This window comes from Prunus avium, chromosome 4, assembly GCF_965620075.1.
Source record: "Prunus avium chromosome 4, drPruAviu1.hap1.1, whole genome shotgun sequence".
NCBI classification, from domain to species: domain Eukaryota; kingdom Viridiplantae; phylum Streptophyta; class Magnoliopsida; order Rosales; family Rosaceae; genus Prunus; species Prunus avium.
The window spans coordinates 35,026,263-35,048,587 of NC_142287.1; the positions used below are offsets into that span (position 1 = coordinate 35,026,263).

The following is a 22,325-nucleotide window of genomic DNA, read 5'->3' on the forward strand; positions in this document are numbered from 1 at the left end:
TGATCTCATCAGCCCTCCCTCTTTGTGACAACTTTAAACACCATGGTCTGTAACGGTCATGAAAGCTTGATGGGCAGTTAGCACAAAAATGAAGCCTCTTGATGGACATTTGGCTAACCCCAAAAAGCTTTCTTTCATCTACTTCGAACCTCTATGCACGAAACCAAAAATACCATTCGGTAGCAGCTTTGTCTCAATTTCAGTTCCAGTTTTAGGTTTCTCTTCCTTGCAAGGCATGACTAACTACTCTTCCCTCCCTTTACCTCCACTCTTTTCATTTCTATTCTCCATCTATATAACATTGTTCCTCCCAACAAAAATTCTAAAACAAACCAAGAAAAGAGACCAAAACATTTAGGGAAAAGAAGCTTCAAGCGTTTCTGGTCAATGGAGATCAAGATACAAGCTGAGGAAACCCGGCACCGGCCTGATGATGAACAAAAACTTCCCCTCTTGCAAGATATGCCAAAGTCCGTAACAGAGGAGGAAAGAACCTTGATACAGAAAGCCATTCGCCAGACGTTTCAAAGCACAGCTCATTTGGCCAATCTTTTACCAACCGGAACAGTTCTTGCATTTCAGCTTCTAGCACCCATATTTACAAACCAAGGCAACTGTGACTCAGTCAGCCGGTCCATGACTGCTGGTCTTGTAGCCCTCTGTGGAGTTTCATGTATTCTACTGAGCTTCACTGACAGCTATAGAGACAAGAATGGAAATGTCTGTTATGGCTTTGCTACATTCCGAGGGTTATGGATTATCGATGGGTCAACCACCCTTTCACCCGAAGTTGATGCAAATTTCCGACTGCGGTTTATAGATTTCCTCCATGCCTTCATGTCAATACTTGTATTTGCAGCTGTTGCACTATTTGATCAGAATGTAGTGGATTGCTTCTATCCAACCCCGTCGGATAAGGCTCAGGAGATTCTCACAGCATTGCCAGTTGGCATTGGTGTCATTTGCAGTATGTTGTTTGTTGTGTTTCCAACCAAGCGCCACGGAATTGGCTTCCCCCTGTCTGCAAATTAACAACTCCTCTTTTGTTAATTAAGAAATATTTGCCTGCGTGCTCCTTAAAATTGTGGACTGCACACAACGTTATTTATTCATTCTTCCATATTAGCTTCCTCCAAGCTCTGTCAATGTCAGTTATATGACAAATCTTTTTGTTTGTAAATCCTAGTTCCACCTTTAAAGAAATAACTTTTAAACACCTCGATTCTTGACCGGATACTGATTTAACAAATGCTTGTCATACTTATTTATCTTGTATGCCAAAGAGTGTAGTACATGAGTGAGGTATGTGAATAATCGGAAGAACAATTCACTTCGAGATTGTCAACCAAATATATTTCATGGTTAATATACAGAGCCAGTAACTTATAATTTCATAAAAAGAAAAAGAAAAGGCAATGTGGTGAACAAACTTTCATGACCAGAAAGAAAATAAATGAAACGTGTATAAGAGCACTCACTAGCTCAAAACTTTCAGATTTATGTTTCAGGCTCAACCATTTCGCTCATCAGCTCAGCCTGCAACAACTCAGCAGGTTCACGCACCTTCCTGCGATTCCAAAACCCATCCACCATGGAACTCCATATTCCCTCATCCGGAACACATCCATCAAGCACCATCTCATCAACAATTCGATAAGCTTTGTGCAGGTCCCCTTTTTTACAGATACACTTCACTAGAGTATCAAATGTCTTCATATCTATGGAGATACCCCTGGAACGCATGCTAAGATACAGCTGACAAGCTCGATTTGGATTGCCGCTGCTACACAAGCCCTGGACCACTGCATTATGAATCCTTACATGAAGGCTCCAAGTTAGTCTGTTAGGTGAAACTCCTCCAAGGACCATCTCATCAAGAAAGTTTGCAGCTTCCTGGAACTTGCTAATGTTGCAAAAGCCACTAATTACTTTCCCATACAGCCCTGCATCTGGTTTCAAGCCTTGAAGCTTCATCCTGTCTAGAATCTCCAAAGCTTCTTGAAGCTTTCCTTCTTCACAGAGTCCATGAAGCAAAGTACTATAAGTGATATTGTTTGGCCTATGGCGCTTACGAACCATTAAGTCTAATAGTTCCATTGCTTGTGAAGAACGCCCACCCTTGCAAAGTCCATCCATCAAAGAGCTGTAAGTAAAGACATTTGGAGTAATACCTTTGGTTTTCATGTGTTCAAACAATCCCACAGCTTCATCCAAATTTTTGGATTGGCAAAAGCCGTGTATCAATGAAGTATACGTAACAACAGAGGGCAAACAACCTTTTGTTTCCATTTCATTGAAGAGCTCTTTTGCTTCACCAATCTTTCCTAACTTACACAATCCATTGATCAAAGTACCATATGTATATGAATCTGGGGTGCACCCATGATTGGGCATCTCACGAAATATTCGAATAGCTGCATCCATGGAACTACTGTTCTTACAAAGGGCTTTGATCAAAATATTAAGCGACACAACGCTAGCTGGAATGCCCGTTTCTCTCATATACTTGTAGAACCTGAAAGCAATCTTTAACTGGTTTTCTTCAACAAGAATGCCAAGTATGGTAATGTAAGATTTCTGGGTTGGTTTGCACTGGAAGTCCTCCATTTTGTGGAAGACCCTGACAGCATCCAGTGGCCTGTGAACGCGGCCATATCCTCTGCAAACAGAGAGGAATATATCTTCTGTAACACCACATTTCTCCTCCTTCATCTTATCAAGTAACGCCTCAGCTGACCTGAACTGGTTCGCGGAGACTAATCTAGCGACCATGAGACCAAAGGTGGTGTGATCATGCCGGAAGCCATTGGTGTACTCGGCTGTTGCGGAATCAAAAATGAGAATAGCTTTCTGTATGTCCTTTTCAGCTTTTATCAGCTGCTCAACTTGGGAAGTCGTGATTTGCTTCGACCATTTAAACAAAGTTTTGCTGCCCATTGTATTGGCAGCACTCTTTCTCAATAAGACAATATCATTCACTCCCAATTATGTTTCAGTTTTGCACAATAAAAGCTTTGCCTGCAAATCTCTGAATCAATTTCTACATTTCTACAAACATAAGAGAAAAATGAGACAAGAACCAGATAAAAAGAACTACCCACGAACAACATGAATCGATTAGCAGTAAAATTCAAGCTAAGCAGCCACCTAGTCTAAACTCTGTGGGGCATTTCATCAAACAGATGTCGTCCCGTAGCACCAGTCTTAGGCGGGAACTTTAAATCACACAAGAATTTTGAGGGGAAAGTACAAATTTAGTTGTAACAGAAGTAGCAGCAACCTTACCTGCTGACTGATTGTCATGAAATTGTTTTTCTCTTTCAGACTCATCGTATTTTCCCGACGTCTTGGGCGGTCCCTGAATGGCAATGCTCAGCAGCAGAGGCTTTAGAAGGCCTAGGGCGCGAACACTTTACGACATTGGCAATTTGGATCAAAATGGGAACATGCAATGCAATGCTTCAATCAGGCCCGTAGACAAATGGATCGGGTCCATCGATAATTTACACTGTCATAGGCCCAATAAATGGCTAGTTTGAGTTTAGTTGCCAATGTTCTTCTGTATTGGGGTTTCAAAATCAAAATGCACCAAGAAAACCAACTTGTTATAAAAGATGCATTACCTATTAATTCAAGCATTTCATCTTCCGTTCTCTCAATCACCGGAATAGTATTTACTTAAGCCAAATTAACTATTATCTTTGGCCGCTAATTAACTCGTAATGTAATGATATTCTTCTTTCGGTTTCAAATTTGAATCCCCCTCCTCACTTAGTAGACTAGTAGTTGGGTTGGGACGGACTGCGGAAATAATTTTTTTACAGAGACAAACAGTTGCCTTCTCGTGAGAAGAGTGAATAAAAAGCAAAAACCCACCATATAACAACATCACGGACGGATTTGAGTTTGACAGTTCATCACATATAAGAAAAATAAAAAAAAGCCATTAAGAAAACAAAATCGATAAGAGGCTTACCAATCTTCGTTCGTTGCTCGTAAGCCTTACGCTGGGGATAAGATGTCCCCACCCCCCTCCACAGTCATATCAACTTCTTCCCCTATCTCCCTCACTCACTCTCCTCCATAAATATATCCCGTCCCGACCATAATCTCCCATACTCCCTCCCCCACCTCACCATATCCCGCCATCATCGACCTCTCCACACCCTCCGATTCACCATTTCAAGTTCTTCATCTAATCTCACTGGTGGATGCATTTTATTTAACTTGTCCCGCCTCGTAACAGATTATATCCCAGACGAACAAAAACAAAAGCAATTAACCGCCCTCCAGCACTCACTCCAAAACGGTGCGCATCATCTCTGTCTCTGCTGTGCTGTGTGTCTACTCTGAATCACCAATAAGAGCTCACTGCAGCTTCCCAAACCACATTCTCCACTCTTTGTCTCTGTCTCTCTCTGTCTCTCTCTCTCTCTCAGTTTACTCTCACTCCCCCAGCAATCATGGAGTCGCGAGTGCTATCACGCGCCACCGCATTCGGAGCCCTCCCCTGCCACCGCAAACCATCTCCCAGGGAAAACGCCGCCGTTTCGTTCGTCTCCGCTCGGCCGATCGGCGCCGTGAGCGAGGGCTGGAACCTCATATGGGGGAGGCAACTCCGCCCCGCGCTGCTGCTCGAGGCCTCGCCGTTGAAGAGGGAGATTCTCCGGCCTTGCCTCGCCGCCGCTTCCTCTCCGACCGAGGGAAGCGATTCCGCCGGGTGAGGTCCGTTTCCTCCGTTCCGACTCGGTCTGACTCGCCCGTGTCGGCCTCCGGACTAATGATTTTTTTCTTTTTTGCCTTTTCTGCCTGACTCGGTGCTCTTAACAGGGACGCGAAGGTCGCGCCGCTCGGGTTCTTCGACAAGTACCCGGCTCTCCTCACCGGCTTCTTCTTCTTCATGTGGTACGTTTCTTTATAAACTTTTCAAGCTTTTCTTCTTTTGGAGAAATATTTTGTATGTGAAATTACGGAGTTGTCCTTGGCGCGTAGGTATTTTCTGAATGTGATTTTCAATATCATGAACAAGAAGATCTACAATTACTTCCCGTATCCCTAGTAAGTGTGCCATTTTCAATTTTCGTTACCTATAATTCTTGTAAACAAATAAATGAAAATGCGTAGGATAGCATATGTGTTCATGTTCAGGCGTAATTTAGCTGGTTCTAGCCATTTGAATTCGGTCTGTGTTCTGAACCTCTGATGAAGTGGGTTTGCGGTTTGTGTGCAGTTTTGTGTCGGTTGTGCACTTGGGCGTGGGGGTGGTGTACTGTTTGATCAGCTGGGCCGTGGGCCTTCCTAAACGCGCTGTAAGTGAACTCACTTCAGGCCCTGACCCATAATGCTAATCTCAGTCTGTTCAGTTGGCTGTTTATGTGACTGACTGGTGTTTCTTGTCTCCGTGCAGCCTATTGACTCAAACCAGTTGAAGCTGCTCATCCCTGTGGCCGTGTGCCATGCACTTGGCCACGTCACCAGCAATGTCTCATTTGCAGCCGTTGCAGTCTCCTTCACACATACCATCAAAGGTGAGAGAACAAATCTTATGCTCTCATATGTTTGGTACAATGACCAAAATTGTTCAATTGCACATTTAATTATTGCATTTTGACATTGAATTTGTTTGTTGCAGCTCTTGAGCCATTCTTCAATGCCTCTGCTTCGCAATTTATACTCGGACAATCAATCCCCTTGTCTCTATGGCTGTCCCTGGCTCCTGTTGTTCTTGGTATGCTCTTCTCTTTATGTTCATCCTGTTGTTGCAATCATACTATTGAAAACTATGGAAAATGTAAATCATGCAGATACCCAAAAACTATGAGCCATGAGAATTTATTCAGACTGTCTTTGCTCACTTAGTATTTACGTACTTTTAAAATGAAGGTGTGTCGATGGCATCGCTGACTGAGTTGTCATTCAACTGGACTGGCTTCATTAGTGCTATGATTTCAAACATCTCCTTTACCTACAGGAGCATCTATTCAAAGAAAGCCATGGTGAGTGGCTCTGGAACTTTAGCTAGCATTTTGTTTTGAATAGGACAGGACATGGGGAGCTAAAGATTGCTTCTTACTTGTATAACTTTTTTATTGGTTTTGCAGACTGATATGGACAGTACCAATCTCTATGCCTATATTTCGATCATTGCTCTTATTGTCTGCATTCCACCGGCTCTCATCGTGAGTAAAACTTACACTTGAGAACCCTTGAAGTTTGATTGTGCAACTGAAACAAAATTGTGATGAATTTTGGTTCAATGTCCTCTCTCATATCACAGGTAGAGGGGCCTCAACTGATTAAGTACGGCTTCAATGATGCAATTGCTAAAGTAGGTCTTGTCAAGTTCGTTTCTGATCTCTTCTGGGTGGGGTTGTTCTACCATCTCTATAATCAGGTACATTTGTTTTCTTTGCTTTCTATTGTAACTTATGGTTCTATGGCTTTGTAATAGTAGGAGAATAATCCTCTCAAAATAACTCAAATGTTGCCCAAGTTAATGATCAGTATCCTGTTATGAAATCATAAGAATGGTTATTGTTTTTTGAAATTATCAGTTGGCCACCAATACCCTGGAGAGAGTGGCACCTCTTACACATGCAGTTGGAAATGTGCTGAAACGTGTATTTGTGATTGGCTTTTCCATCTTGGTCTTTGGTAAGGCTCTTCTTTTCTTCAGCTTGGTTCTGCTTTTGCTTCTTCAACTTCCTTTTTTCTTTTGTACAACTAATTGCTACTTGCTGCTCACAGGCAACAAGATTTCATCACAAACTGGTATCGGGACAGCCATTGCGATTGCAGGAGTGGCAATCTACTCTTACATCAAGGCCAAAATAGAAGAAGAGAAGCGAGTAAGTCAGATATAGCTAAATTTAGCTCATGCATGTGGCAGTTAGTCTCTTGCAATCCAATTCCATTAAATAAATTTATCTGTCTAATATTATTGCTCTTCTGACCCTTTTTTTGGTTCCAAAAACCCAGCAAGGGAAAGCTGCATGAGAAGAAGGGAAGAATGGACATGGAGGGAACTTTGCATTGTAAATTTCATAAATTCCCTTCAGAAGAAATGGCAAATTGAGTATCTATCTATTATCCATGTTATAGTTTATTTCCCCCTTCCCGCGTTTTTTTTCTCCGATTGATTGAGAGCACAAAGACATTCTAATTTGCAATGGTCTCATGTTGACTGGAATTCAATAATGTATCAATTTTTATCTTTCTCACAATGAGCTCTTCCTATGGATGGAAGCCTAAAAAGGGTCAACAGAATGGAGATTTTATATTTGAGTGAATAGATTGCTATCTGTATCTAGAGACATGCTTGAACTGCCAATTTACATGTTTTGCGTAGATCTTCATTCATTCAAAAGTAAAGTAATGCATTAGAAAGTATAGGAAATATACACATGATATTTAAGACGAAGAATTTATTTCTTTGTTCAAGTTCATTCTCACTCCCACTCTCATTTCTGCTCATAAGTTTTTTTATTAGAATCGCGTCGAACTTGAGAAAGTGGCTCAAAGATATTCTGCTTTCATGTGACCAAATTGAGAGGGCAAAAACTCACTCTAGACCCAAAAACTCTTGCCTTAGGAATGGAGAATATTGAGGTTTAGCCACCCAAAGGCAAAGGGGGTAAAGGATAAGGACCTTACCAGCTATCTCTCAAGTCCTTAAAAAGATGGGTTAGAGATTCAAGTGGACCACTACAGTTAGAGCAAGATTTATGATATCCTCTGCTGATGTCTTGTAGCATTTTTGCTCACTGGTGAGAAGCTTGCCACGAGCTCAGAGCCTAAGACCCAAAAGGAACATTTTGATCTTGTTCGCATCTTTCAAATCAGGCAGCTAAGTCTCTGCTGGCATTCAATGATCATTTAGTATGGAAGCTGTGAAATTTGGAAAATTAAATTTTTTTTAATAACACAATGAAGACTTGTAATTTTTTTTTTCTTCCAAGATTTAGAAAAATAATCGCTCGAGTTGTACTCGAGCATTACTCAAACTCTTTTCGAGCAATGCTCGAACATTCAGAAATGGTTAAAATTATAACGACATGTTTTTTTCTCTGATTAAGAAATTATAACAACATATTTACTTTTTTTTTTTTTCCGAAACAACATATTTACTTACTAAGAATGAAAAAGCTAGAAAACATAAAAGTCGAAAATTTGTTGTGGTACGACTTTTTTTGGTAGTTAATACATGCCCAGCTCAGAAAGCCCAGCCCAATGATTTCGAAAGCGGACAGCGGGGCCCGCAACAACACAAACCTGAAAGACATGCTCGATCATCGCAGCCGAAGATCGCATCCAAAGATCACAAAGAACCCAAATTAACAACCAGACAGAAGCCTTCGAAATCAAACACACACGCACAGTTGCAATAACATTAGAGGTCATCAATAAAAAAAACATAAACAAAAATTACAAAAAAAGAAAGAAAAAACTCGTACAACCTTAAAAATTGAAAAGTCAATCGAATTAAAAACAAACACGAAGAGAGAGTTTTCGGCATCCGCTCGCTGGAAATAAAAAGAACAAAAACAAAAACAAAAGAAATTCATTTTTCTTGGTTGGAACTTGGGTTCGTGTTTTTAGCCAGCCCAACCACGCAACATTGAAACTGAGAAAAAGGCCTCGTATCGTTTGACACAACCAAGTATGAAAGTACCATCGAATTAAAAGAAAAAAAAGGCAACAAAAACAAAACAAAGACCGAAAGAAAAGAAAATAGAAATAGAAAAGTGAAAAACAAAAAAAATAAGAAAATTATGGAAGGTGGAATTAGAGTGAGGAAAGACTGTTGGTTTTATGTTCCTGATTTTGCCTTTTCCTATTTTTTGATATTATTCTTGTTATTGATGTTGTTGTTGTCATATTTTCATGTCAATCCCCGAAATTCACATTTATTTTATTCATGTTATTCTCATTATTCCATCATGATAATTCTACGCCTCTCTCTTTCTTGATCTTTTCCTTGACTGTTACGGTATTTGTTTAAAGAAAGGAAAAGAGAGAGAGGATATAGAGATAGAGAGAGAGAGAGAAAAGGAGAAATCAGATTCTTCGTTGTTTGTTTGTTTGCTTTCGGAAGACCCAGTTTTTGTTTTGTTTTTCTCTCCATGAGGATTTGGGAATTCTAGGGTTTCGAGGTTTCGAGGTTTGGGGCCTTGAAGGCTTGAAGGAAGAAGCTTTGTTCTGCCCAGATCTTGATCTTGCTTCAATGGAGGGTGCTTCCGAAGGAGAAAATCCGACTAAAAATCATGAAAATAACAACAGTAATGGTAAATTTAATAATTCCAGTGAGGGACAGAGCAAGCCCAAGCGCCAGATGAAGACCCCCTTTCAGCTTGAAACCCTCGAGAAAGCTTATGCCTGTAAGTTCAATCTCGATTTTTTTCTATTTTTTGTTTTAAATTTTTAGTTACTGTCTGTGAAAATTGAAGCTTCTTTTATTTTTTGGGTTTTTGATCAGTGGAGACCTACCCGTCGGAGGCGATAAGGGCGGAGCTGTCGGAAAAATTAGGGCTTACTGATCGGCAGTTGCAGATGTGGTTCTGTCACAGAAGATTGAAGGACAAAAAGGAAGGGGGTCCAGCAAAGAAACAGCGGAAATCAGTTCCCACTTTGCCTGAGCCTCCTATTGATGATTTGGCTCACGGGTCTGAGCCAGGTAGTGATTATGGGTCGGGTTCAGGCTCCGGCTCAAGCCCGTTTGGGCATGCGGAGTTGCGGAATGTGGTTTCCAGGAGTGGGGCTGACGACATGCCAATGAGGAGGAGGTATTATGAGTCACCCCAGTCGATATTGGAGCTTAGAGCCATTGCTTGTGTGGAAGCTCAATTGGGAGAGCCATTGAGGGAAGATGGGCCAGTCCTCGGTGTAGAGTTCGATCGGTTGCCACCAGATGCGTTTGGAGCACCTATAGGTATAACTTTTGGGTTACCTTATTTATTATACAGCTCAGTTCAGCAATGCCTTGTACTTGACTTATATGGGATTTCGTTGCAGCATTATGCAGATAATTTTGTGCTTGTAGTAGTCTTGTAATTTTGTGCTTGTAGTTGTCTAGTTGCAGATAATAATTTCTGTTTTTCTCAGAGTATATTTGTATTTTGCGTTCCCATCTCTAAGATAAACAGAAATTATTTTCATGACTTTTCTTTTTGCCATGTTTAAATGTATCAATAAGTTTGTTTATTTTATGGCAGTCATGGGCTTTACAAGTTTCCAGATGCATTTGTATCACACTTGCTACTTGGTTCACCAATTTGCTTAATAATTAAGTTTAATAGTTGGTTTAAGTTTCTAGTGTAGTTTAACATTCACATTTGCTTTTGAGGCTTTATGCACTGTGGTGATTATGTTAAGAAGTTTGAGTTCCAAATTTTTTCATCTTGTGGTGGTGGAGGTGGTTTAAAAGTATGGACTATTTCCTAAATTTTTTGCATTGGAATCAGAAAAGTTGCAAAAACATATGATTTATTGCTCAATAAAGGCCACAGTTTTACCCTAGCATATTATTGCCGATTGTTTGACTGATTCTTGTATGCGGTTGGTTTGCTGCTAACCCTTTTGATTCTGTGCTTGGTGAAGCAGTTGCAGAGCAGCAGAAGCGGGCTGCCCATGCTTTGGAGGGCAAATATGAGCGGCATGATGCAAAACCAAATAAAGTCTGTCTCCTTTTCTTTGATAAAAGTTATTACTTTATATGCACCATATGATGGCATGTGCAATGTTATGCTGGTGAATCATTAAGTGATATACATGTATTGCTCTTTTTTATTAGTATGATACATCCTTTATAACTTATGTGGCTATATCCCTAAAAATACGAGAGAAGCGTCCATTTGCTCTCTCATTTTTCAAGTTCTGGGTATTAGATTTTTTTTTTTAGCTAATAAATATACCACTACTTTTTCTTCTGCTTGCCAGTGTACCATAACCTTCTGTTAAGAAACTCTGATAAATGCATACTCTTTTCAAATGATGTGTTGTTTAGAAATAGAAAGTGAATGTATTTCTATCAAATAACCATAAGACAATTGCATCACCACTTGTAATTCTGAATCTTGTTTCTTTCTGTTGCATGTCTCGATAGGTTCCCTGGTTCTATATTGACTTAGATATCCTTAGAAGCAACCTTGACTATGACTAGGTATTCTGGAAACTGAGCTAGTACTAGCTCATTCCTGCATTACTTTCCATTGATTTCTGCTGCTTTTATGCTTTATATTGATGATATTACTTCATGGTGGTGTCACTTAACCTAAGAAAAGGAAAAAATATATTATTTTGTGGGGAGTTGAACAAACATAAGGGTATTCGATGCTATTTTTGTTTTTCAGTCCGAGTATTGTGAGATGACTGCAGCAATATCTAGATTTGTCCATCTAGTTTTTGTAATTCTACTTTGATTGAACTGGCTTCAAGCAGTCTGAGACAAAACAACTCATTGCCCTTTACCTCCATGTTGGGGGAACTGATGCATTTAAATTGATATTGTACTGTTGACACTCATATCTTTTTCTGATGCATGCATTTTGGGTCTTAGTGTACTTGTGCATCTGATTTTTTTCGTGGTTGACATATTGAATTAGTATGTGTTTTATCTCAGGCAACTCCAAGGGCTCTCCATGAATATCCATTTCTTCAAGATCACTCCAGTATTCGGTCTGATGCATATGGACAAGCCGCACAATCTCATTTTCAAGATTCACCAATTGATGGTCCTAGTGCCAGAGCTTCATCATTTGCAGTTGGAAATGAGCCTTTGTCAAGGGTTCATGGTGTCCATGGTCATGGTCATGTGTCACGTGTTCGTCTTCTGTCTCAGCAGGAGAGGCAAGCAGTGGCCTTTCCATCTCCTGGTGATGATGGCTGTGTGCCACAAAGGGACTCCTTTACTAATGTTAGAGTAAATACTCAGTTTAGTGATCCTCCTACTGTTGCACCAGAAAACTCTAATGTATTGTCTGATGGTCAAATTAATGACTCTATGCTGAGAATGGAGAGGAAACGCAAGGTATACTTGTGCAGTTCAATTTTATTTGAAAACTTTATTTTCTCAATCAAGGATTATTTTAATAGTTACCCCTTGTAGAGTGAAGAAGCTAGAATCGCTAAAGAAGTTGAAGCTCATGAGATTCGGATCCGGAAGGAGCTGGAGAAACAAGATATTCTGAGGAGAAAGGTTCTATTTTTCACTCCAAAATGTTTGTTCTGAACTGTAGGTGTTTGTATGCTGATATTTTTCTGTTTATAGAATGAGGAACGAATGAGGAAAGAAATGGAAAGGCATGACCGTGAGAGACGAAAAGAAGAAGAGAGGTTGATGCGTGAAAGGCAGCGAGAGGAAGAGAGATCAAAGCGTGAGCAAAAACGTGAAATTGAACGAAGGGAAAAGTTTTTGCAGAAAGAATATATAAGAGTAAGTTTGAGGAGCCACCAATGTAATGCATTTGTTTTGTATCTTTGATTTTTCAGCATAAAATGATAAATTCTTGATCCCCCCTTGTCTTTTTTGCTTTTCTTCTCCTGGGTTTATCTTGCAGGCTGAGAAAAGGAGGCAAAAGGAAGAGCTTCGCAAAGAGAGAGAAGCAGTGAGACGCAAAGCAGCACTTGAGAAGGCTACTGCACGCAGACTTGCTAAAGAATCTATGGAGCTTATTGAGGATGAGCAACTAGAACTAATGGAGTTGGCTGCTGCAAGCAAGGGTTTATCCTCAATCATTTGTATTGATCTTGACACCTTGCAAAACCTTGATGCATTCAGAGGTAGGTATTGCTTGGCATTCTGCTCTGAGAATTTCATTCTTGTGTTCCCCTCCTCAACTCCATGAGATTGTCTTCATTGTTTTGGCTCATTATTTTCTGTAGTAACTCTACCAAATTTTCTGATGAGGTGATTTTCTGCTTTAGATTCTCTGGCTGCATTCCCACCTAAGTCTGTGCAATTAAAAAGACCATTTGCAGTTCAGCCGTGGATCAACTCAGAGGAGAATATTGGTAACTTCCTCATGGTGAGTCCTTCCTTTCTCCTTTTACATGAGATTTTAGAAGTACTATGTATATATTTTTAATATTCTTGTATGGCTGATGGTTACATTATTTCCTTATGCACACTGCATGGTTGGTAATATCTATGGTCCAGCCTCAATATGCTCTTATTTGCATGTGATTCTCATGGTTTCAGTTTTTTCTGTGCAGTTATAAATTAAATGCTCTCTCCAATATTGTCATATGCATGTTATTTTGAATAGATTATTTTCTTGCCGATATTTGAATTAATGCCTCTGGTTCTGATAATTGAGTATCGTGATGGTGACAGGTTTGGAGATTTTTGATTACCTTTGCTGATGTTCTCGAGTTATGGCCTTTTACTCTTGATGAGTTTGTTCAAGCTTTTCATGACTATGTGAGCCACCAATGAGTTATTTTGTTTCAAATTGTGCATTCTAGTTAACTGTTCTTCATCTGTTTTGTGCTGCTGTTTGATTCCATACAATTTTGATATCAGGATTCAAGGTTGTTAGGAGAGATCCATGTTGCTCTCTTGAGGTTGATTATAAAAGATATTGAAGATGTTGCAAGGACTCCTTCTACTGGATTAGGAGTAAATCAAAATGGTGCTGCTAATCCTGGTGGTGGACATCCACAGATTGTTGAAGGAGTAATCTTCGCTCTCTGCATGCTTGCAGTTATTTTGTTTGTTCATTTTATTTCTTTCCCAATTGTTCTTTAAATATATTGAATTTTACTTTCTGTTTCAGGCATATGCATGGGGCTTTGATATACGAAACTGGCAGCAGCACTTAAATCTGCTAACATGGCCAGAAATATTCCGGCAACTAGCACTGTCAGCCGGATTTGGGCCACAGTTGAAGAAAAGGAGTACCGCATGGTCATACTCTCCTGATAATGATGAGGTTCTCTTTTCAATTATTTATTATCTTTTCTTTCAAAGGAATTCATCTCCTTCATCAGTTAAGGAAAGAGTAAAAGGAAAAAACTGAAAAACAAAAGGAGTACTGCATGGTCATACTCTCCTGATAGATGTTTATCTCCGCTCAGTATTGATTTGTGAGTTGAACTCTATGAAAGGGTGAATTGAGGTAGTGATTTAGTTCAGGCTTAGCATACTAAGCGCAACAAAAGTGAATTTTAATTTATTTTTACTAAAAACTCAAAAATATAAACAACTTTCAGACCGGGCGGTGTGTTCTAATGCAGTATCAATTTTCATTCATATTAAGCCACCTTAAAGGTGGCTGTCCCTATGTAAATTTTGCTCAATCAATAGAGTACATTCAGATGTGCTTTTTTTATGTTAAAAAATTCCAAAAATTGTAAAACGCACAGTATTACTTGTAATTTCAGGGTAAAGGTTGTCAGGATGCCATTTCTAATCTGCGCAATGGTTCAGCAGCTGAAAATGCATTTGCAATAATGCAAGAAAAAGGCTTACTAGCCCCACGAAAATCTAGACACCGGTTGACTCCTGGAACTGTAAAATTTGCAGCTTTTCATGTGCTTTCACTTGAGGGAAACAAGGGACTAACAGTGTTAGAGCTTGCTGACAAGATTCAGGTGAGTTGATTTAATGTTAGCAGAAACTCTGTTGTGAGTCTTGTGACAAGAGTTGAGTTTTTTGGTATTGGGATTTATTTGCTCCCTCTTTCCTGATTTTTTTTCTTTCTGTTATTTGTTCTTTTCTGTTAGAAATCTGGCCTTCGGGACCTGACAACAAGCAAGACTCCTGAAGCTTCAATTTCTGTTGCTTTGACAAGAGATACCAAGCTTTTCGAAAGAATAGCTCCTTCAACATATCGTGTACGAGCTGCTTACAGAAAGGATCCTGCTGATGCCGAGGCCATACTTTCTGCAGCAAGGAAGAAAATTCAGATATTTGAAAATGGGTTTTTAGCTGCAGAAGATGCCGATGATGTTGAAAGAGATGATGCTGATGAGGTTGAAAATGATGAGGTTGAAAGGGACGAAGACTTTGAATGTGATGAAGTTGATGATGATCCAGAAGTTGATGACTTAGCTACTCCATCAGTTGCAAAGAAATCCCCTGATGATTACAATGAAGTAATTACTTTCTCAGAAAATGGAAAGAATTTATGCAACGATGTTGCACTGAATGTGCAAAATGAGTTTGAAAAGGATGTTTCATCTTCCCCAGTGAGTGGTTCCAAAGATGCAAACTGCCCTAGTGCTTCCTCTAAACAGTGTGTTTCGGGTGCAGATATTAGTGCTAGTAATCTTGACCAAGAAAATATGGAGATTGATGAAAGCAAATCAGGTGAGTCATGGGTTCAAGGACTTACAGAAGGGGAATATTCTGATCTCAGTGTGGAAGAGCGTCTTAATGGCTTGGTTACCTTAATTGGTGTTGCAAATGAAGGAAACTCCATCCGTGTTGTTCTTGAGGTAAACATTTTCTTTCAATTTTGTGAAAATCAATGAATTGTTGTATTTTGTGTTAAATTTGACGCCACGAGTTCAACAGGATCGCTTAGAAGCTGCAAATGCTCTTAAGAAGCAAATGTGGGCAGAAGCACAGCTGGATAAAAGTCGCCTAAAAGAAGAGAATGTCGGTAAGTTAGATTTTCCATCTTTTGTGGGAGGCAAATCTGAAACACAAGTTATCGGAGTGGAGGATGGACCAAGCCCTGTACGGGATGTTGACAATAGAAATAATGAAGCATCTCCAGGCACTGCAGAAAATCAAAAGTCAATCCATGGTTCACAAGGTGTTCAGAATCAGCTTAATGGTTTGCCTGTTGAAAGGACTTTCGGAGCCCAAGATATTTCCATGGGTCCTGACAACTTCTTGAGTCAGCAACTTGCATATGCATCAAAAAGGTCGCGCTCACAATTAAAATCATATATTGCACATAGAGCAGAAGAGATGTATGCATATAGGTCCCTGCCTCTTGGTCAAGATCGCAGGCATAATCGATACTGGCAATTTGTTGCATCTGCATCAAGCAATGATCCTGGTTCAGGCAGGATTTTTATTGAATTGAATAATGGAAGTTGGAGGCTTATTGACACTGAAGAGGTACTTAAATGCTTACGGGTTTAATAATCTGTTTCAGGGCTTGTGTAGGACATGAGAATATTTTAGTACTGGTGAATATTTTTGTTGGTTATGACTGCATTTCATCCTTCTTAGGAGAAACTGCCATTGACCCTTCCAGCCCTTTTGAGTAAATGGAGGTTGGGCTAGGCATCCTTTGCTTCTTAGCAAAGTTGATTTTTTATTATCTGTTTTGCTGGCCTTGTTACCATTTGGAATAAAATATCCGATCATCAAGATTTGGGTCTTGTGATTGATGTTGGCAGCACGTCTTACATTTGTAATAGGTTTTGTCTGCTTGCTTGGTTGAATCAAATTTTATGTTTGTTAGATTTGACATGCTGTTTCAATTTTCTTTTTAAGAGTTTCTTATACTCCTTTTTCTGCAAAGTTAGGATTAAGATGCGTTGGTCTTGGTATCCCAATAATGGTGGCTTATTGCGCTTTCAACCTTTTTCTGATGCTAAATGTCAATAAATACTTTTCTGGTTCAGTTCTTTTAGACTTGTATTTGGTTTTAACCTTGCATTTTTTTTTTTCTTCATTATTTTAATTTGTTGAATCCATTATCTGTGTAGGCCTTTGATGCTCTATTGACGTCTCTGGACACACGTGGGATTAGGGAATCCCATCTACGCTTAATGTTGCAAAAGATTGAGGCATCCTTTAAGGAGAATGTTCGGAAAACTGCACATTGTCCTAACAGTGCAGGCCCAAGTAAAAACCATGTTAAAAATGAAGCAGATATGGATTCTAGCCCTGATTGCCCTTCTGGTTTCGACAGCCCTGGCAGTACTGTTTGTGCTTTGAATTCTGATACAGCAGAGACATCCTCTTCTTTCAGAATTGAGCTTGACAGAAATGAAGCTGAAAAAAGGGCTGCCTTGAGAAGGTATCAAGATTTTCAGAAGTGGATGTGGAAAGAATGCTTTAGCTCATCTACATTTTGTGCCATGAAGTATGCGAAGAAGAGGTGCGGATCACTGTTTGATGTTTGCGATTTCTGCCTCAGTTGTTACTACTTTGAAGATTCCCACTGTGCTTTTTGCCATCAGACTTTCAGTGCTTTCTATGCAAATTTTAACTTTAGCGAACATGTGATTCAATGTAAAGAAAAAAGGAAGTTGGAACCTTGGGATTCCCATATTCCATGTACTTCTCTTCCCTTGGCCAGAAGATTGCTCAAGGCATTAATAGCTCATGTTGAGGTGAGATGCTAATGGCTTTACTATAATCTTTGAGTATTGCTTGCCTAAGAACCTGGCATCTAATGTATCTGCCCTTGTTTTTTTATTTTATTGAGTCTATACATCACTGACATTCTGTTTGACAGGTATCTATTCCACCAGAAGCTCTTCAATCGTTTTGGACTGAAGACCGTCGAAAGACCTGGGGTGGGAAACTGAATGCATCATCATCAACGGAAGAACTTCTACAGGTTGTCTTACCTTTTTCTAGTTTCATTCTTATGATTCAACCTTTATCATGATGTAATTAATTTCCTGATTTTTTTTCACAAACAATATGAAAATATCATGCGGAAATATTTATCCATCAATTCCGCATGCATTTTTCTACGTGTTATGGTATTCTATTCACCAGTGAGCTTTGGACCAGTACGACCATGGCTCATGATGTGTCTATTTGTGATACATAATACATATATGATGAGTTGCTCAATTTTGGACAACTTTGTTGCAGATATTGACTCTGCTTGAGACTGCGGTGAAGCGAGACTTTCTGTCATCAAACTTTGCAGCGACGGAGGAATTACTTGGCACCGGCAAACAATCAGAGGTTTTTGTTCCTGACTATCTAGACAGTGGATCAGTTCCCCTACTTCCTTGGATACCACATACCACTGCAGCTGTGGCTCTGAGGCTTCATGAGATGGATTCATCGATTGCACATATACAGCTTGAGAAAGCTGAGCCCAACGGAGACAAGGAAGTCAAAGAATATCTGGTGAGTCTATCTGCATGGGACCTCCCTTACAGAATATGTTGAATTTACGTTGATGGTGTTTATACAACTTTCAACGTGCCATGAACGAGTGATCTTACATGTGCTTTTCTTGTCCACAGAAGCTCCCTATGAGACTTGCCCCACTGAAAGAGTCTGAACAAACAGAAGTAGGCCACAATGAATACATTCGGGAAGAGAACAATACTCACCTGAAAAGTGCACGAAACAGCTTTAGACGTGGTAGAGGAGGTCGTGAGCAAGGGCGCGGTAAAAAGTGGCAGAGAAAAGGGAATAATTCCAAATCTGGTGCAAGTCGGCAAAAGGGTAGTGGGAATCTGAGTCAAGGGTTTAGACCAGTTGGGAAAAGAACACAAGGACAAGGGAGTGCACGGGGTCGCAGAACTGTTAGAAAGAGGAGAACAAAGGACAGGGCGGTTGAGGGGACACCTCTGGGCCGCATGACTGACGTACGCAGTAGCCCTGAGAGTGGAGGTGAGTCCCCGAGAAACTTGGGTGAGGAATGGGATGATGAAAAGATAGATATGATCCATATGAAAGGTGATGAACAAGGAGAGGGATATGAACAAGCAGAGGCATTGGAATCTGAAGACGATGACCAAGCAGTGGGATATGAACAAGGAAACTGGGAAACTGGATTTGATGGGACTTCCAGTGGATGGCACGAGGGTTTACTGGAAGCAAGTGATGAGGATATGGATGCTTCTGAAGATGACAATAATGGCATTGAAGAAGTGAGAGATGAAGATTCAGAGGGGGATGTAGATATGAGTGATGCCTCGGATGAAATACAAAACAAGATTACAAATGATGATGGCTCAGATTCTGCAGTTTCAGATGACTATAGTGATTGAAGTTTGAAACCTGAACTGCCTTTGTGCAAGCATCCCAGATATACTGGCTGCAATATAATTTTTGATATTGCAGCTTCACTAGCGGCTCATCCTATCCTGGTGATGGAAATCAATATTGCCCTACCAAATCTTCTTTTTATTGTTATTATTATTTTTAGCCTCTCTTTTATTTTAAACTTTCCCTGTTTATGGATTACATTTTTAGCAGTAGTCTGGATAGAAGTACTGGATAGAGGTCCTGCAGTAGTTATGCAGTGTAACATGTAAGTCATTTTAAGCGTGTAACAAACCTTTACCTAATGAAAAAGGTGAGCAAGTTATACTGCAAAGATCCTATCTTTTATATTTCAGTTATATTCATAGAAGATTGTATTTGAAGCAATTTTGATAAGAGTTTTTCTCATTTTTATTTTCCCATGTTTAAACAAGCAACTCAATTTTGGAGAAAGGGTCATTTATATTGGAGACAATCATGTGATGCGATCACTGAACAAGATTAAATTCTAGAACACATAACTAAGCTTTATTTGCTGCTTTCTTCCAAGCTAGAATTGACCAGCTTATATCTGTGGGGCAAACAAATGTTTAACCTTACAAAGACTAACTAGTTATACAAATCCAGGCCATCTCAAGAAACATATTCACAAGCGTCCCAGAAGATCCCAGAAGATTCGCATAGCGCATGGTCGATTGAATGACTGGAATCAAATCATGCCGCCAAAAGTTTCTTTATTCCGGCCTTCTGTTCAGAACTCAACCTAATCGGAAACTTGATATTGAATTTGATTCTAAGGTTGCCTTTCTTGGATGGGTCTTTAGGTATGGGCATACCCTCTTTAGGGACAACCTCCACATAGTCTGGATGAATGACATTGTTGATGGGGATGGTGAGGGTCCTTCCATCTAGTGTGGTCAGATGGACTGTGTAGCCCGTGAGAGCTTCTGCTAGGGAGATCTTCTGTGTGACAACAAGGTCGTTGCCATCCCTTGTGAATGTGCTGTGTGGTTTCTCATCAATTATGAACACAAGATCTGCAGGAATTACGTTTCCTTGCTCATTCCCTTTCTCTGGGAAGGTGATTTTTGTTCCCTTTTTCCAGCCGGGCTTGATTTCTATGGTTAGGATTTCCTCCACTGGCAAGGTCTTCCTGCATCACATGATAAGTAAGGTCACTAACCCAGAAAATAGATTGAGATAGGTCACATGACTTGCAATATGAATAACGAATCATTCAATCAACAGCAGGGAAATGGGATGGTAGCAACACTTATATTCCTTTTTTTTTTCTTTTTTTTTTCTTTTTTTTTTCAAAAGATAAGAACACAATAAGCAGATCAACTCAAATCAAATCCAACTAAAATTGGAATGCAGAAAACTGCTGACATCCTTCATACAGAAACTTCTGAAATTGTCAAATGAATGAATAACTGATTATGCACAAGTCATAAAATAAATTAAACAAGTACAAAAGTAAAAACACAAGTATGTTCTATAAAACTAAGTGATAAGCAGGAACTTACCCACTTGCATCTGCAATTTCCCTTGATATTTTCATCTTCTTGGTAGTCCCCTTATAGAGCTCCTCAAGGCTACATGGCAACCTCTTCTCTATCGGTGAAGCCTTTCGTGGAGCCTGAGTCATGGGCCGGCCATCACCGAATGAGCTAAACATGTCATCTCCAAACAGTCCACCAAAGGACCTTGTACCCCTCATGCCACTACCAGCACCACCTCCTCCGCCTCCCATTCCACCTCCCATTCCACCCATTGGGCTTGAGAACCCGAAAATCTCGGCGAAAATGTCGTCGGCATTTCTGGGGTTGAATCTAAAGACATTTGGACCATCCCCAGTTTGGAAGTAGGTAGCTCCACCAGGACCACCAGCATCTGGTGGCGGCACCTGGCCTTTTAGGCCTTCTTCTCCATATTGATCATAAATTGCTCTTTTCTGGGGATCACTCAGAACCTATATATTCAAAAGACACAATATCAGATTCCAAGCTCTGGCATTCGTACACCATCTAGAAAACATTGAAAGATGGAATCTTTCTGTCATTTGAGGAATTTTAAATATAAAAGATGGGAAATTTAACTTATACAATGAGACTTCAATAGAAAAGAAGGGGAGGAACATGTGGGATTTGCTTACAGTTAGAGGTATAAAACCCAGATGATAAAAAAAAAAAAAAAAAAAACACAACAACAATAATAACCAAAAGAAAATAGGTGAACGAAGAAAAGGAAGATAAGGGTGAAGACAAGACCAACCTCATAGGCCTCAGAGATCTGTTTGAATTTGGCTTCAGCTTCTTTCTTGTTGGTGGGGTTCTTGTCAGGGTGCCATTTCATGGCCAGCTTTCTGTAAGCTTTCTTCAAATCGTCATCTGTGGCGTTCTTGTCAACCTGCAAAAGCTTGTAGTAATCCACACCCATATCTTCCTGCTCTTCAGACAGCTGCTAGTGCTTTTAAAACTCAATGAATTGCTCAAATTCTTCAAGGCTATCAAAATTTATAATTGGGTATGTTCGAAAACTGATGCTTTGCTCTTATTAAGGAAAGTGGCACTGGAATTCGAAGGAAAGAGAAACAATATGTCGAAAGAACCAGAACGGTGTGGAAGTTTCCAGATAGAGAGTTTACTTTACTGTGTGGTTTTGTAAATAGTGACGTGACATCTAAAATTTACAGTATGGTAAAAGAGCATAACGAGGTGGCAAATGCTTGAGCCCAATAAAAGACACGTGTGAGTGTGACGGCTGGCGGGAGGTGGAGAGGTGGCTTCGTGTGTTGCTGTGCTGTGAATAATTTTAGGCTTTGGGGCTCGTGACTGTGGAGGGTGCAATGCAATTATGCAAGTAACGGTGGAAGGAAGGGGCGTTGCTCTTCATCTTTCTTGCCTTTTGCCAAAACCAATGGGACGACCCTTCTTTTGCACGTATTCATCGCCCACATTCAAACCCATTGCTCTTCTCATTAGATCCAATGCAATCATGAATTCTATGTGTTTAGTAGACACATGTGAATTGGAATGATTCATTCCAATTTCTAATTTTTCATGTGTCTATTAATATATATAAAATAAAAATTTATGTGGATTTTACATTAAAATTCGTAATCAAATGCTTTCAAAATCGTTAATAGAATCAATTACAATCTGTAATCGAATACCCTCAAAATTAGGAATAAAATCAACTACAACAGAACTCATAAGAAGAGTAGTTAATCCAATTCTCATATCTTGATTATCCCATTTAAGTTCTCCAATTCATGACATTCTCCATCTTTGAAAATTAGACATGGAGCGAATTTCGATATTTTTTTTGGGTAGAGACGAATTCCATTGCCTAATATATTGCATTTTTATTCACATACATAAAAACAAAAATCAATAGGTGGCGA

At 39.8% G+C, this 22,325-nt stretch overlaps 5 protein-coding genes across 7 annotated transcripts; 3 read left to right on the forward strand and 2 right to left on the reverse strand.

Moving 5' to 3' along the window:
* Nucleotides 1–387: 387 nt before the first annotated feature.
* Nucleotides 388–1,216, forward strand: LOC110770392 (protein DMP4). The gene has a single exon (XM_021974526.2). It carries the CDS (start codon nt 388–390, stop codon nt 1,030–1,032), a length of 645 nt encoding a protein of 214 aa, XP_021830218.1. The 3' UTR covers nt 1,033–1,216.
* Nucleotides 883–4,094, reverse strand: LOC110770389 (Pentatricopeptide repeat (PPR) superfamily protein). 3 transcript variants are annotated; one of them, XM_021974520.2, is made up of 3 exons: nt 3,286–3,914; nt 1,479–3,048; nt 883–1,021 (listed from the first exon to the last, which is right to left on the reverse strand). In XM_021974520.2, exon 2 carries the CDS (start codon nt 2,935–2,937, stop codon nt 1,498–1,500), a length of 1,440 nt encoding a protein of 479 aa, XP_021830212.2. In that variant the 5' UTR covers nt 2,938–3,048; nt 3,286–3,914; the 3' UTR covers nt 883–1,021; nt 1,479–1,497. The 3 variants fall into 3 exon arrangements, with proteins under 3 accessions (XP_021830212.2, XP_021830211.2, XP_088107791.1); XM_021974519.2 differs by lacking the exon at nt 883–1,021 and adding an exon at nt 3,977–4,094 and having other exon boundaries at nt 1,312–3,048; nt 3,286–3,508; XM_088251665.1 differs by lacking the exon at nt 883–1,021 and having other exon boundaries at nt 1,312–3,048; nt 3,286–3,508; nt 3,624–3,914.
* Nucleotides 4,095–4,129: 35 nt separating this feature from the next.
* APE2 (Glucose-6-phosphate/phosphate translocator-like protein) lies at nt 4,130–7,223 on the forward strand. The gene is made up of 12 exons (XM_021974523.2): nt 4,130–4,720; nt 4,831–4,905; nt 4,993–5,058; nt 5,231–5,309; nt 5,408–5,528; nt 5,633–5,728; nt 5,884–5,996; nt 6,102–6,179; nt 6,278–6,394; nt 6,555–6,654; nt 6,748–6,848; nt 6,979–7,223. The coding sequence occupies exons 1-12, from the start codon at nt 4,464–4,466 to the stop codon at nt 6,994–6,996; spliced, it is 1,221 nt and encodes a 406-aa protein (XP_021830215.2). The 5' UTR covers nt 4,130–4,463; the 3' UTR covers nt 6,997–7,223.
* A 1,347-nt stretch (nt 7,224–8,570) lies between these two features.
* Nucleotides 8,571–19,253, forward strand: LOC110770399 (homeobox-1). Its single transcript, XM_088251664.1, has 18 exons — nt 8,571–9,377; nt 9,476–9,928; nt 10,600–10,673; nt 11,618–12,025; nt 12,104–12,193; nt 12,266–12,430; nt 12,555–12,777; nt 12,922–13,022; nt 13,331–13,417; nt 13,520–13,672; nt 13,773–13,928; nt 14,380–14,589; nt 14,722–15,435; nt 15,515–16,069; nt 16,666–17,295; nt 17,421–17,525; nt 17,789–18,052; nt 18,172–19,253. Exons 1-18 carry the CDS (start codon nt 9,224–9,226, stop codon nt 18,922–18,924), a joined length of 5,295 nt encoding a protein of 1,764 aa, XP_088107790.1. The 5' UTR covers nt 8,571–9,223; the 3' UTR covers nt 18,925–19,253.
* Nucleotides 19,254–19,425: 172 nt separating this feature from the next.
* Nucleotides 19,426–21,527, reverse strand: LOC110770391 (uncharacterized). Its single transcript, XM_021974525.2, has 3 exons — nt 21,194–21,527; nt 20,446–20,891; nt 19,426–20,072 (listed from the first exon to the last, which is right to left on the reverse strand). The coding sequence occupies exons 1-3, from the start codon at nt 21,356–21,358 to the stop codon at nt 19,634–19,636; spliced, it is 1,050 nt and encodes a 349-aa protein (XP_021830217.1). The 5' UTR covers nt 21,359–21,527; the 3' UTR covers nt 19,426–19,633.
* Nucleotides 21,528–22,325: the final 798 nt, after the last annotated feature.

Coding starts and splice junctions, on each gene's coding strand:
- LOC110770392 (XM_021974526.2), top strand. CDS start 388: ATGGAGATCAAGATACAAGCTGAGGAAACCCGGCACCGGCCTGATGAT.
- LOC110770389 (XM_021974520.2), bottom strand. CDS start 2,937: ATGGGCAGCAAAACTTTGTTTAAATGGTCGAAGCAAATCACGACTTCC.
- APE2 (XM_021974523.2), top strand. CDS start 4,464: ATGGAGTCGCGAGTGCTATCACGCGCCACCGCATTCGGAGCCCTCCCC. Junction 4,721..4,830: donor GAGGGAAGCGATTCCGCCGG/GTGAGGTCCGTT, acceptor TGCTCTTAACAG/GGACGCGAAGGTCGCGCCGC. Junction 6,655..6,747: donor CTTTTCCATCTTGGTCTTTG/GTAAGGCTCTTC, acceptor TGCTGCTCACAG/GCAACAAGATTTCATCACAA.
- LOC110770399 (XM_088251664.1), top strand. CDS start 9,224: ATGGAGGGTGCTTCCGAAGGAGAAAATCCGACTAAAAATCATGAAAAT. Junction 12,194..12,265: donor AAGATATTCTGAGGAGAAAG/GTTCTATTTTTC, acceptor TTCTGTTTATAG/AATGAGGAACGAATGAGGAA. Junction 13,929..14,379: donor ACTCTCCTGATAATGATGAG/GTTCTCTTTTCA, acceptor TTGTAATTTCAG/GGTAAAGGTTGTCAGGATGC.
- LOC110770391 (XM_021974525.2), bottom strand. CDS start 21,358: ATGGGTGTGGATTACTACAAGCTTTTGCAGGTTGACAAGAACGCCACA. Junction 20,892..21,193: donor AGATCTCTGAGGCCTATGAG/GTTGGTCTTGTC, acceptor TTGAATATATAG/GTTCTGAGTGATCCCCAGAA. Junction 20,073..20,445: donor GAAATTGCAGATGCAAGTGG/GTAAGTTCCTGC, acceptor CATGTGATGCAG/GAAGACCTTGCCAGTGGAGG.